We start from the raw sequence: 13,395 nt of genomic DNA, 5'->3' as shown, positions 1-13,395 counted from the left end.
ATGGAGGATCATATTTAAACGCCTTTTCAATCCTAGAACTAGATTATGCCTTAAAGTCACAGAATTCCTCTCCAACTACAGTTTTTGCGCATACTCTTCGCTTGATTAAATTCCAGTCTACAGTCATCATTAGATCCATCATTCCTCTCGGTTTGCATCCTCACAATGTCGTTTTACCGAAATGCCTTCGGGAACCCAGTCGTCGCTGAAGGGCCCGGTCATGGCAACGCCAATTCACTCTTCATCGACACTCGCTATTACGCGTCAGTTCCAGAGCTTTCACCCGACATCTCCCCCCAGGGGGCTTTACGAAGACCCCAAATGGGACGCGATTCCCGAGCCAACCTATTGGCGTCCACAAGAGAACCTTATCTATCGAACACCGAGTTCAGGGTCAATCACCCCAGTAGAGCACCCCGCTGCCCCGTCTCCACATGACTCATCGATGAAACAGATCCGCGAGATGCCGCGTAACCGGTAGGATCACCCCTCAATACTTCATTAATTGTGCTTTTAACTAATCCGGTCGCAGGCCATCGCAGGATCCTCCCCTAGAGTGCAGATGGGAGGGCTGTACGTACACGGGCCACTTTGCCCGACAATCTACGCTGCTCCGTCATATTCGGCTTATGCATCTTTCTCCGAAACAATATCTGTGTCCGGTCAATCCGAAGTGCAAGCCTTTCAATCGCAAAGACAATTTGGTTTCGCATGTCCGATCGGTTCATTGCGTGCATCATTATTCCCAAGGTTCAAGATCACCAGCTGAAACTGTCTATTCTCCTAATTTTCTCTAATTTCCTCTATCTCTGCTTTTCTATGTTCTTATGTCCGTCTTACATGGCGTTAATCACGGGAAGAATGGTCAATATGGAGTGGGTGCATGTATATTAAACTCATCGCAATCTAGCATTTCAAGGTAATTTTCATGTTACTGTGGTATCTATAAACTGGTTGCCGATTCCCTTTTTTGGCCTGATCACGCATGCAGTGGAGATTTCCTGCTTTCAGGCCTAGACGCTGCAAGGCTCAGGGGTAACTTAAGCCAGCACATAATCCCCGAGACACAGCCACAGTGAGGCGTCGGGGCTGGAGGTCAACGTGATTGGTACTTCGAGCGCGCCCCGCACGGAGAACACCTGGACATGAAGGGTTGAACCTTGACTTTACATGAAGTCCCTGTCAGCATGATGTCGACTTCAGCTCTAGAAGTAAATCTCTTCATAAAGTCTAAAGCAAGAGATAACCTGGGTGAGGGTGTGTATGAGACATCACCCGGGGTAGTTTCAGCTGGGCATTTCAGCCACCATCACCCCGGTATACGGCACATAGGCGTCTGGATAACTCCAGCCGGTGTGACCCTATTGGCTGCACCTGTGAACGTTATCGTCAATATTGAATAATCATCCACCCCTGGAGCTATATAACAGGCGACCGGGGCACTCTTTTGACAGAAAAAATCTTCGGGTCATCTGACGGGCAAGGCAGATTCAAAGGCAGTCTTACATAGAATGCACGATGACGCAGGGGAAGCTACGTGTAGAAATGTCCAAACGAACCTGCGCCCCAACCTGCAGGATCCACATCATTGATCACTAGATCTTTGACTGTTCTCTTGTTGCTTGGTCTGTTCTCACAAAGCGACATTGTATGGCCAGAGCGCTTTTTCTTTCGGTGACTCAGGCAATCTACATTTTAGCTAGATAACAATTACCGGGCCAATACAGATCGTGTTGTGAATTGAACACGTACATACAAATCTCGACGGCATGATCTAGGAACCTGGCTACTTGAAAGATAGAGGAAGCTGATGGTGGAAACCTAGTGAGCTTAACTACTTAAAAAGCACTTCAGTATCCATCTCCCCGTTTCTCTCTATGTCTTCTACCTCTTGATTCCCTCTCCATTTATACATGGCATTGAACGTTAAGTATGATTGGTGGGACGTATTGCGACGTGAATCGTTTGCTCATAATGTACCTTCTCCCACCCCCCTCGCAGCTACTGGACACTGCCTATTGCATCATAAGTTCATTATTGATGCCATGAATATCTACGCTCGTTTTTTGGAGACCGGTCGCTAGGGTCATTTCATGAGGAATTGCACATCTACCGTTCGTCAAGCCTTCAATGGGCACTAGACCAAAATACATAGATGTCACTTTTCAGAAATTGCCTTTTTAATACATGATTCCATTCAAAATATGCAAACAATGTCAAAAGAAACACGATCAACAGATAACCGTGAATGGCTGCTGATTCGACAGCGCTGCAATGTGGGGCCGCGAAGCAAAATTGATTTACCCCCAATCCCCGATCAAACAAAAAAGGCGATTATGGTATCATCGACCACGTCGTGACTGCACAAAACACATTTGCCTTTAATCATCGTTGTCTCCACAGCTGTTCATTCATCATCTTTCAGAGTCGATCGGCCCATCATGCCTATCATCAGAGATTTTGCCCTACCGGCCAACGCCCAGCTGCTTGAATTGCCCGAGGGCAGCCCGAAATTCTTCATCGCTTTCGTGTCCTCAGATGACCCTGTCACGTCGCAGCCTTGGTGCCCCGATGTCCGGGCTGCGTTGCCCCATATCAACGCTGCCTTTGCGGGCGATGCGCCTACTGTAGCTATTGTCCCCGTCGGGCAGAAACCCGAGTACGTTATATGACATGTGGCTTTTAAAGTTGTTTATGTTTGAAGGAATCATGTTGAAGATGAGTGGAATTGAATCTGATTTTTTTTTTAGGTGGAGAGATCCCAAGAATGTCTATCGCACAAATTGGAATATTAACAATGTTCCTGCGCTGGTGCGATTTGAGGTTGTGGAAGGGAAGGTTTCCGCCACAGGGAAGTTGATTGAAGGGGAGATCTTAGATAAGGCTAAGCTCGGTGCGTTTCTCGCTTGATTGAGAATTTGAGGAGTGCGATTGAGGAGGAATGAGCATCAGCGGTGAATTTGAAATGATATGTCTTTTTGAAACTATAACGTCCATACAATGCATTCTTTATGTTGCTCAAGCTTTCATAGACCCGGGTGCGCAGACGAATACTATCATGCGACAATCAGCTCAGCTTTGATGATGTGCCAGGTATAGTCGAAAATATCGATGCCTTTCGGAGTATAGTCCTGTCTCAGAGACAAGCGATTTTCTGTATACTACGGACTAGTTCTCAATGACACGAGCCCCTTTGACAGGCCCTGATGCGATAAATACTTCCCTGAACATGTTCTCTTTCTCCAATCCTTTTTTCAGGTACATTGCATGGGATTCATCTTTCGCCAGGAAGGCACATGTCGACCCAGAGCCACTCATTAGACTTGCAACCGCACCATGCGACCTCCCAGTCTCCAGCGCAACGCCTATATCAGACAACAGTCTCGTCGAGGGCAGTTCGAGATCATTAACAAGAGAGCCAAACAATTCAGTTGGTGAACGGGTTCCCCAAGCAACGTCCATACACCCTTGCCGCCTGAGAGCATACTTTGCCTCCTCTTCCGGTAAAGAACCGTTCAAGATTCTATCATACTCTTGGAAAACAGCTTTTGTTGACAGACCGCGGAACGGGACCGCTAAAACCCAGATCCACTTATGATCCGCCACCTCCAGGCTCATGAGCGGCTGTTTATGGCCCAAACCAATCGCCATCATGCCCTTAATGAAGAAAGGCACATCTTCCCCGATCTGAGCCCCAAGTTCCATGAGATCATCATCGTTAACCTTGGATCTCCACATGATGTTGCACCCCACCAAAGCGGCTGCGGCATCAGCACTTCCACCTCCAAGACCCGCTTCAGAAGGAATGCATTTAGCAAGCTCGAAATGTAGCCGTGGCTCGATGCCCATGTGGCTTCCGAGGAGTAATGCTGCTTTGATCACCAGGTTCCGACTATCCGCTGGAACGCGGTCGCTGTCCATGCCTGTGACGTTCATGGTGGGGCCTTCCGGATTATATGAAATGGTCAGAGTGTCATATAGCGATATAGCCTGATAGGCTAGAATAATATCATGGTATCCATCTTCTCGTAGGGGCCCCACACGAATCTGGGGGTTGATCTTTGCAGGAACCTGCATGGTAATTTTCGGTGGAAATTTGATAGTCATTGTGCGAACTGCAATGTTCGATTTCTCACTCCAATCAGATTGGGCGGTGGAATGTAACAAAGAAAGATAGCGGTGGAAAATCGAAAGAGGAAACAAAGCACGCGACGTGTATGTAAGGTCCAGGGATCCATGGGTCATTTAAATAGCCGATGTGACGGGCCCTGCCGATCGTCACGAACTGTGGAGGGGCAGATCGTGTTACATCCGCGTCATTTCCCACACTTATCCTCCGTTGTTTACACATAATCGCAATGCACCAACAAACAAAAGTGACCTTCGGTATCGTGATTCCGGCTGCTGGGAGAGGGACACGAGCAGGTCAGGGTTGTCAAAAGGCCTATCGTCGAATCTCAGGAGACACAGTGATCAACCGTACTGTCAAGCTATTTCGCTCGTGGAATGCAATTTGTCCAATCGTGATTGTTCTTCATGCCGATGACACTGCCTTGCTCGAGGCTTCTATCGACTGCGACAGCAACATTTATACTACAGATGGCGGTGCCGAGCGAGGAGAATCGGTTCTGAAGGGTCTTCGCTTCCTTTCTACATTGCAAGATGCCCCATCACATGTCTTCATTCATGACGCAGCACGGCCTTTCGCCTCCCACCAACTGCTGGACAGTGTATCCAAATCCATCCACCAAGAACCTTCGGTTGGCGTGATTCCCGGCCTTGCTGTTGCAGATACCCTCAAGAAAGCCGATTCAAATGGCCGCATTACAGCAACTGTCCCTCGAGACGGACTTTTCCGTGCTCAGACACCGCAAGGATTCGACCTGAAGATGATCCTCGATGCACATGAAAAAGCTGCTACTGCTGGAATGAATTACACAGATGATGCCGCCCTATTCGAAGAACTGGGATTCCCTGTTCGCATCGTCCCCGGCGAATCGGATAACATAAAATTAACATATAGCGCGGACTTTGAAAAGGCAGAGCGATTCCTACAAGTGAAGCGTCCTACAAAAACATTCTTACCAGATGTCCGCGTCGGTCATGGCTACGACACACACCGACTCGTCCCCGGTGAAGAGATCACCCTGTGTGGCGTCAAGATTCCGCACAAGGCAACGCTACTAGGCCACTCCGATGCGGATGTCGGTCTACACGCTCTGACGAATGCATTCCTCGGCACGATTGCAGCGGCTGATATTGGGTTTCATTTCTCTGACAAGGATCCTCGGTGGAGGGGTGCTTCCTCTGATAAGTTTCTGCAGCATGCTGCGAAGCTTGTCGCTGAGGTGGGTGGTACTATCACGCATTGTGACGTGAGCTTTGTGTGCGAATTACCGCGCATTAGTCCCCATCGTGAAGCCATGCGGGACTCTGTGGCGCGTATTCTCGGATTGGATCGGAGTCGTATTTCTGTTAAAGCGGGGACAAATGAGAGGAATGGATTTGTGGGACGCGAAGAGGGTATTGTGGCGTTGGCTACTGCTACTGCGGTTTTCCCGGGTTATGTTTAAGTGTTGTTTACATGGATGTATATTGTTTCCATATAATTTGACATGTTTTGACTGAGAATGCGGAATTTCTCTAGCAATTCGCGCATTTGGAGCTTTGAAAAATCTCTCAGTAACGTCATTTGGAGAGCTACGAGTGGATACACAACATCTGCGTGCTCAGCTGAAGATCCCGACAACACGGAACGTCTCCACCACAACCTGATCATTTACCCTTTCAGACCAGAGCGGTGTAAACATTGGCTCAAGAAAGCCCAGATCTGTCTCATCCATCTGGTAGCGAAACTAAGATAGGCGCTACTGACCAATCGTGAAGAATCTTGGAGATCATCGATTTGGAGAGGTTCATGCAGATCTGGTGGGGTTTTGCAGTACATGCGACAGCTGGTCGCGTGTCAACTCTGTCCAATATTTCCCAACCCGCATAATCCCCAATGAGAATCTGCGTATTTCAATCTTGCTTCGAGGAGCTCCAGGCTTCAGTCGGCGAATCGGAGTCACAACAACTATGCATGAATCCAGGCGTCTTTACGACTCAACATCACGTATCACACAAGACCATCCACAAAAAGACAGCTAAGCAACAAATCGACGAGGCGGTCGCAGAGGGTTATGACTTTTATTTAAATTTCCTTTGGGGCACACATGAGGACTCACTAGCTGGTATTGATGCGATCCGATACTTCGAGTCGCTTAATCTGCCACATGCCGGTGTCCAAAGCTCGGAAAGATCGCAGTCCAAATGGGATTTCTTCGCCGAAGCCAAGCGAGCCGGCAGTCCGCTCATTCCTGGCACAGAGTGCTTCCCTCTGTTTGTGAAGCCGGCTTCTAGTTATGGGAGTATGTTTATCGATGAGCATTCTCTCTGTCGCGACGAAGCCGAGTTGGAGAGCTGTATCCACCGGTTGAACACGCTGATGCGCCCTGTACGGATTCAACGAGCACTGGCGCTGGGACATCAGGATGGAGAGCAGTACGCCAATGCATGCGAAGCTGCAGGACGGGAGAGCACGGATATCGTGGTTCAGGAATTCATCGCTGGAGAAGAGTACTCTGTAGTTGTGATTGCGATGGGCGAAAGCCCCATTCCGCTGATCCCTCAACGCGCAAAATACAAGCAGGTTGGCGATAACGCGCGAATCTTGACGCTAGAATTAAAATTTGATGCAGAGTCTGGTTATGAGCTCATGTCCGAAGATGAAGATCCGGCATTGTGGAAACATCTCCAAGAGACAGCCGTCGAAGCTTTCACGACCAAAAAAATGTACACAAATGGCATGGGATGTGACGTGGATATGCGAATCGGTCAAGATGGGAGAGCTTATGTGATCGAAGTTGATCCTCTTCCTGTGTTCTTCTATCCGCCTGGGTCGCAGCTTGAGGATACGGATGTCAAGTACGGATTCCCTGGGGCGTACAGGGCCGTTATCAACACTTACATCACGAATTACTTCCTCAAGAACCCGGGTGTGCGAGGAGCCCGTTTCGCTGAGCTGGCGTCACTTTTTGATGAGATGCCTATGACAAGTTGTGCGCCGGATCAGACTACAGAAATAACTGCACTGTCATCGTTCAAAGGCACTGCACTCGATCTCGGATGTGGAACGGGCAGTCTGGGTCGTGCTTTGAAATCCAACCCACGGAATCGAATTACCCACTTGGTTGGAGTCGATATCTCAAAGAAGATGCTGGGTATATGTCACCAAGAAGGCGGGTATTGTGATTTGATTCACGATCGCATGGAGTCCTTCCTCGCAACACGAACAGAAACAGTCGATCACATTTTCTGTGCCTCGGCCTTGGAGTTCCTTCCCATGGAAGAGCTGGATTTCGTACTTGCTCGATGCTTCCAATTGGCCACACGGTCGATAACAGTTGTCATTGAGAATCCCAAGTCAAGCCAGAAATATAATTCCGCGCCTTGGAATGGGGTTCAAAAATATACCATGGACCATTCCGAGAGCATCAGGACCTTCCAAATTCAGCGGAGTTGGAGTATGCGTTCTTCAGTGACAGATAAAAGTCACTTGGTGTTCCATTTCCAGCGGGACCAGGATTCATAGAACAGGCATCCAATGTTATAATTCCATTTCAGGTCATTGATTTGACTGCGTTTTCAGGGGTAAGCATCCAACTTTCCACAGATAGAATGGGGGATACATGATCCCCTCAACAAACAATAGCCAACCAATACACAAGGCAGCTCCAACTGCCAAATCTGGCAAGTCCAATCCTAGGCAGCGGTAAAACATTCCTAGCATAGAACTCACGCCCAAACTGCCGAGATAAGCCCCTTAATCCCTACCTAATCTAATCTTTATCTTCAATCGCCAGTCTTTCTTGCGGGGATATCTCAGCCGCAAGTTCCTTTCCCGGTAGGTCCAGCCAGATAATATTTATCTTTCGAGTATTCATTTCCGGTCGCCCGTCAGTACCGGTATGTATTGATCTTTCAGGCTGGATTTAGTTTGGACTGCCTGTTTAGAGATGAGTTCCACTTGGAGAACTCGTGGACGGCAGATCAGTCTCCACGTCGAAGATAAAGCGGGGACTCGGACTACGTTACGGAGAATGCGGTCGTGGGCTGGGCGCATCTACACTAGGTTCATGCCGTTGATTCGCCGGGATTGATTGATAAGTTCGAGATTGGCTATGCACCTGAGTAATGTCATGCTTTAGTTAAATATTATTTATGAATGTATCGAGCGTACAGCAGGTTGAATGAGATCCGGATTCAATCTCTATTGTTGTGATAATAGGGGCTACGAGGTCTGGACAATGGGTCATCAGACTCTCTTATCTCGACGCGAGCTGATGCGGAGATTCAGAGATAAGGCTTAAGCGTTTCGGGAAGAGGCTTAGCGCGGGCTTATCCAGAGTCTCCACTGCCGGACCAAAAGCCTAATGTGGATATGATGGCCGAATTCGCTTATCACGGAGTTTCATCTCAATGTGTTCATGTTTCAATGCAGAAGTAAATGGGTATTCGGGCGCGCTAACGCCCACGCTGTTCAATCTAAATAAATGCAGAATGCAGCAAAAGAGTGACATGAAGAGAAAGTAGATCGACCGAAAGAACACGCAAAAACGTAGACAAAAATTATGTATACATCATGCCAGAAAAAGTAAAATGCGAGCAAGTCGCTAAATAGCTGCAAAAAAATGCAGTATATACCAAGTAGATTTATCCCAAGTAGATGTCATGTCTAAAGATGACCATCGCGGATACGGAGGAAGTTCTCGTATCGCTTCTGAGTGAGTCGACGGCACTTCTTTCCCCAATAGATCATAGGCGCAGTCGTCATGAGGAAAGCCCAGCTCAGAATACCAATGGCGATAAAGACCTGAGCCAACGTCTGTGCGTCGATCCAGTATTGGGCCGAGAAGGTGAAAATGCATCCGATCGTATTGTTGATCACGGACACACCCACCATGCCCTCAAGGACCATATCCGGGTACGCGTCCTGAAGGTAGGCCATGCTAAGATCGCCGGCACAGCCCCAGCCGAATCCAATGAAACCCAGTCCTACGTACGGCCACGGCCAGCTCCAGCCTTTGTCGGAGCCAATACCGAACAACATGAGACCTGCCGGTCCGACGAGCGCAACGGGGAACATAAGCCACAGGCGCTGCTCCGCTTCGAAGATGCCCCCATTGCGTTTGGCCATCCAGGTGACAAAAAAATCGGAGAACCAACCACCGTAAATACAGCCGATGAGGGCGCCGATCAGAGTGGGCACGTTCATAATGCCCACCGCGGCATCGGTGTAGTACCAGGGCGCTTCGTACCAATTATCCTCTTCGATGGTGAGATAAAAGGTCAGCCAGGCATCCTGGGCACCCCATTGCAGTCCCGAGTAGAGCACTGCGGGGAAGGTGAAGATGCGTAGGGTGTGCCAGATGCGGCGGTAGTACTGCTTGAAGCCGGTCCCGATCAAGGTCGGAGAAGGCGTGATCAACGCGATGCGTTGCCAGTAGGTCTTCCCCTTCTTCTGGCCACTTTCTTCGTCCGTAGCGTTGTTCACCAGAATTGGCTCGACAATCGGAGGGCGATCGGCCTTTTCGTCCGAGGGCGGGCGGCTGGTCGTACCCTCCGGTCGCACGTCCAGTCCCTGCAGGACAGCCTTGCGATCGAAGAAAGTCTCCTCCAACCCGAAGTAGAAAAGGATGAGCATGAATCCCGAAATGATGACCGCGAGCCATCCTGCCCATCTCCACCCCATCGCCGGGCTATCGGTGATAAACCCGGCGACCAGTGGACCCATGAACGTCCCGATACTAGTCGCAAGAATATAGAAACCCAGAACCAGACCACGATTGTGCTGGTAAAAGATATCCGACAGGGATAACTGGGCCATCGCTTCGGCACATGACTCCGACGCGCCGACGAACAATTGATTCCAAATGTTGTCCTGCACGGTCTGCACGCGCGCAAACCAAATCGAGCCGACGATCGAAAACACCAAACATATCAGGTAGGAGATGCGGCGCCCGTAGAGAAAGGGCGCCGGACTCAGAAGCAAGGTGCAGTACCCGATCCCGACAAACAACACACCGGCCGCAATATTGATATCATCCCAGCTGATTCCCAGCTGGGCATTCATACCATTTCCAGCGGTGCCAGCATCGTTGGAAGTTGCGGCGGTGAACGCGACGATGAATAAGATCAGAAACGCGTGCCAATAACGGCGCCACGTGCTCCAGTTCAGTGGATCATCGGGAGAATTGGTCGGGGTTGGAATCAACGTAATATCCCCGTTCGCGTCTGCCAAGCGTTCCGTACCATTCAGAGGTGCTTCCTCCATGTCGGATTGAGGGTCGACTGGAGCGGGCTCCGTCGATGCCCATGTTGGTGCATTTAAATCAACGTTCATCGGATTGTTCTTACGGGTCCCAAGGGATCGGAGGAGAGATAACAGAAGCTTAACGCTTCTGTCAATCCGCAAGGACTTGCTTAAATATGACTAGCACGGGACGTGCTCATGCGGGTGTGAGAGGATGAAAGATTAAAAATAAAAAACTCTGTAGGAAAAACAAAAGCGAAAAAGAGGGGCGATAAGCGTTATCTCTTTTTTTCTTTTCCTTGGTTATTAGTGCGGGACTTTTAGTCTACACAGTGGCTTTGGGAATTTCAGAGAAAAAATGACGAAACAAAAAGAGCAAGTGGAGAAGAATCGCCCGTAACTAAGCCTTGAGCGATAATTCAAAAAATCGGAATTAAATGTGGCGTGGGTACTGTATCCATACCCGTACACAACGGTTCCGTGGATTCTTCCCCCCAGGGCTAAAAATTATTAGTACCTCGAACCCGCCACCTTCTCCTTTCTCCCGATCATCACTCCTCCAACTTGCAGTTTTGCAACCGAATGTCCACTTGTCAACTCAGAATGGCTCAAGCATTTCACGTCTCTTCCTCCCTTCCCGGACATAGTCCGTTAAAACCAAGTAATTGTGGCTCCGACCTGGCTGCGCGCCTCAACGCCGCGACTCTGGTGGAGTCTGCGCCCGATGAGGCACCACGCACAGCAAGGTCGGAGCCCAAGAAGGTGATTGTAGTTGGTGCTGGAATTTCAGGACTTCGGGCCGCGGCGGTCCTGCAGCGTCACGGCTGTGAAGTCGTCGTGCTGGAAGCTCGCGATCGCATCGGTGGCCGAATCCTGACCAGCCGGAATGGAGATCATGTTCGAGATATTGGTAGGGTTCCGAGGTTACGATGAAAACCGGTGGTGACCCTGACCTTCCAGGTTTCGTTTAACGTGGTGATCATGAGGGAACAATGGTGTGCTGACGATCGTTCAGGTGCTGCCTGGATGCACGAAACTTCCCAGAATGGTCTGGTGAAACTCATCCCGAGGCTTAAAATCCCCTATTATTATGACGACGGCGCCCCGCTCTATTTCACCCGAGAGGGTCGTGCCGGCTCGCAGTTTAAGGCGAAGAAAGTCGCCGATGAATTTGCGGATTACTGCGAGTGGTATTACGATACCCACCCCGACGCCGAGGATCGTCCCGTCGACGAATTCGTCCGGGAATTCGTCCTCGAACACCAGCTGATCACTGATAATGATCGCATTTGGGCCCCCCAGGCGATTCGAGAGGTGGAACTATGGCTCGGAACCAGTACAAGTCTGGCCTCGTCGAAACATTTGTCCTACTTTATTACCGAGCGAAACCTATACATGAAAGGCGGATACGATCGCATTGTAAATTGGACCGCCCAACCCCTCAACGAGGATCCCAGCATTATCCGACTCAACCATCACGTTGAGAACGTCGAATGGAACGAAGAGGGTACCACGCCCGCGCGCATTCACTACAGAGATGCGACCGGAGCCCCTGGAACGATTGAAGGAGATGCCGTGGTGATGACCTGCCCACTGGGCGTCTATCATCACAACCTGATTAATTTCACCCCGCCCTTGCCGAGTGACATCCAAGAGGGTATGTCCAAGTTCAGCTACGGTGCACTTGGCAAAGTCTTCTTTGAATTTACCGATGTATTCTGGCCCAAAGACAATGACCAGTTTATTTTCTACCCCTCCCCCTCGGAGGAAGACCTGGACACCATGTCCGGATCCTCCGTCGAGTCATCCAACAGCATGAACTCCATACCAGAAAAGGATAACATCCTTAACTACGCCACCGTCACCATCAACCTCTGGATCATGACCGGCGGCAAGGAGCTTTGCGTGCAGATCGCCGAACCCCTTACTCAGCGCATCGAAGCGATGACCGACAAGAAGGAGATCTATCGCTTCTTCGAACCCCTCTTTAAACTACTCCGCGCGGAGCCATATAAAGCTCTCCCCCGCCTGGTCAGTGTTGAAACTACACACTGGACCCAGGACCCGCTGGCCGGGTACGGGACCTACTCTGCCGACAAGGTCGGCGATGACCCGGAATCTCTAATCGAAGCATTTGAAAATCACAAGGACAGCACCTTGCAGTTTGCAGGTGAGCACTGTACCATGGTGGCAAATGGCTGTGTGCATGGTGCGTATAAGACGGGTGAAACCGCTGCGTCTAACCTGCTGCACACATTTGGTATTCCGTACGATAGACATGATGCCGTCAGCGATGCCGTCCTTGCCATTCGTAAGTAAGTATGTCAGGTTTAAGCCTTTGGACGTGACTGAAAAGTCACTTGGCTGGTCCTGATATTCAACATTATCACTGGAGTATAACCAGAGAGCGCCGCAGTGCGCTCAGTACAGCCCTGGAGGTTTTGCATTTTCATAGTTGAGCATTTACTTTACATATCATTTAGCATCCAGCAGCCATATAGTCATCAATTGAAGCATGTGGATGCGAAATAGAGCCATAACATAACTTGTTTTCAATCTCTGTTTCTGTATTTTTCATAAGTTTCCAATATGAGGTTCCAAGGATCAAGTTAGGATATAGCTCTAGCTCCGATCTGCACCTATCCAGCCCACATGTGGTACCTGCATGTCATTAAATTAGAGTTTGCGGTAAGGAATGACTGACAAAACACGATTAGGGTCTTGCTCTACGGGTTACTAGGTTAGGAAGTTCGAGGCATTTGACGCCTGTGTAACCCATACTGAGCCGAGGTTCAGAATCGCAACAGTCTTTTGTCGATAATTGGACTATCAGTTGGTATATACTTGCGTTTTTAAGGACGTCAATGTGTTGGCATTCGTTCCGTTCCGTCAAACAACAGTTTTGCGGACTGTTATGGTTGAAGCACTTTTCTTTGGCACCAGTCATAAAGTCGAATCTTGATTGCCTCATGGCGATCTAGTCATACCTGTTGGTATATATCTGCATCCCCGGAGATTATACTCAGCCCGGGAGGTACAGC

The 13,395-nt window shown here is 49.4% G+C and overlaps 7 protein-coding genes across 7 annotated transcripts; 5 read left to right on the top strand and 2 right to left on the bottom strand.

Moving 5' to 3' along the window:
• Positions 1-181: 181 nt before the first annotated feature.
• Positions 182-555, top strand: N7484_000232 (uncharacterized protein; the record flags this gene model as incomplete). Its single annotated transcript, XM_057110653.1, has 2 exons — positions 182-470; positions 533-555. 2 exons carry the CDS (start codon positions 182-184, stop codon positions 553-555), a joined length of 312 nt encoding a protein of 103 aa, XP_056977879.1.
• Positions 556-2,441: 1,886 nt separating this feature from the next.
• Positions 2,442-2,910, top strand: N7484_000231 (uncharacterized protein; the record flags this gene model as incomplete). The annotated part of the gene is made up of 2 exons (XM_057110652.1): positions 2,442-2,659; positions 2,751-2,910. The coding sequence occupies 2 exons, from the start codon at positions 2,442-2,444 to the stop codon at positions 2,908-2,910; spliced, it is 378 nt and encodes a 125-aa protein (XP_056977878.1).
• A 258-nt stretch (positions 2,911-3,168) lies between these two features.
• Positions 3,169-4,107, bottom strand: N7484_000230 (Ribosomal protein S5 domain 2-type fold subgroup; the record flags this gene model as incomplete). Its single annotated transcript, XM_057110651.1, has 1 exon — positions 3,169-4,107. The coding sequence occupies one exon, from the start codon at positions 4,105-4,107 to the stop codon at positions 3,169-3,171; it is 939 nt and encodes a 312-aa protein (XP_056977877.1).
• A 251-nt stretch (positions 4,108-4,358) lies between these two features.
• Positions 4,359-5,573, top strand: N7484_000229 (4-diphosphocytidyl-2C-methyl-D-erythritol synthase; the record flags this gene model as incomplete). Its single annotated transcript, XM_057110650.1, has 1 exon — positions 4,359-5,573. The coding sequence occupies one exon, from the start codon at positions 4,359-4,361 to the stop codon at positions 5,571-5,573; it is 1,215 nt and encodes a 404-aa protein (XP_056977876.1).
• A 431-nt stretch (positions 5,574-6,004) lies between these two features.
• Positions 6,005-7,633, top strand: N7484_000228 (class I SAM-dependent methyltransferase; the record flags this gene model as incomplete). Its single annotated transcript, XM_057110649.1, has 1 exon — positions 6,005-7,633. One exon carries the CDS (start codon positions 6,005-6,007, stop codon positions 7,631-7,633), a length of 1,629 nt encoding a protein of 542 aa, XP_056977875.1.
• A 1,143-nt stretch (positions 7,634-8,776) lies between these two features.
• Positions 8,777-10,375, bottom strand: N7484_000227 (uncharacterized protein; the record flags this gene model as incomplete). The annotated part of the gene is made up of 1 exon (XM_057110648.1): positions 8,777-10,375. The coding sequence occupies one exon, from the start codon at positions 10,373-10,375 to the stop codon at positions 8,777-8,779; it is 1,599 nt and encodes a 532-aa protein (XP_056977874.1).
• A 561-nt stretch (positions 10,376-10,936) lies between these two features.
• Positions 10,937-12,664, top strand: N7484_000226 (flavin monoamine oxidase family protein; the record flags this gene model as incomplete). The annotated part of the gene is made up of 2 exons (XM_057110647.1): positions 10,937-11,264; positions 11,370-12,664. Coding segments are annotated over 2 exons (1,623 nt in total), but the record flags the coding sequence as incomplete, so codon positions are not given.
• Positions 12,665-13,395: the final 731 nt, after the last annotated feature.

The sequence above is a fragment of the Penicillium longicatenatum genome, assembly GCF_028827895.1.
Source record: "Penicillium longicatenatum strain IBT 33135 chromosome Unknown contig_11_segment0_segment0, whole genome shotgun sequence".
NCBI lineage: Eukaryota > Fungi > Ascomycota > Eurotiomycetes > Eurotiales > Aspergillaceae > Penicillium > Penicillium longicatenatum.
The sequence above is the reverse complement of the archived record's forward strand: the minus strand, read 5'-3'. Positions and strand labels throughout refer to the sequence as shown.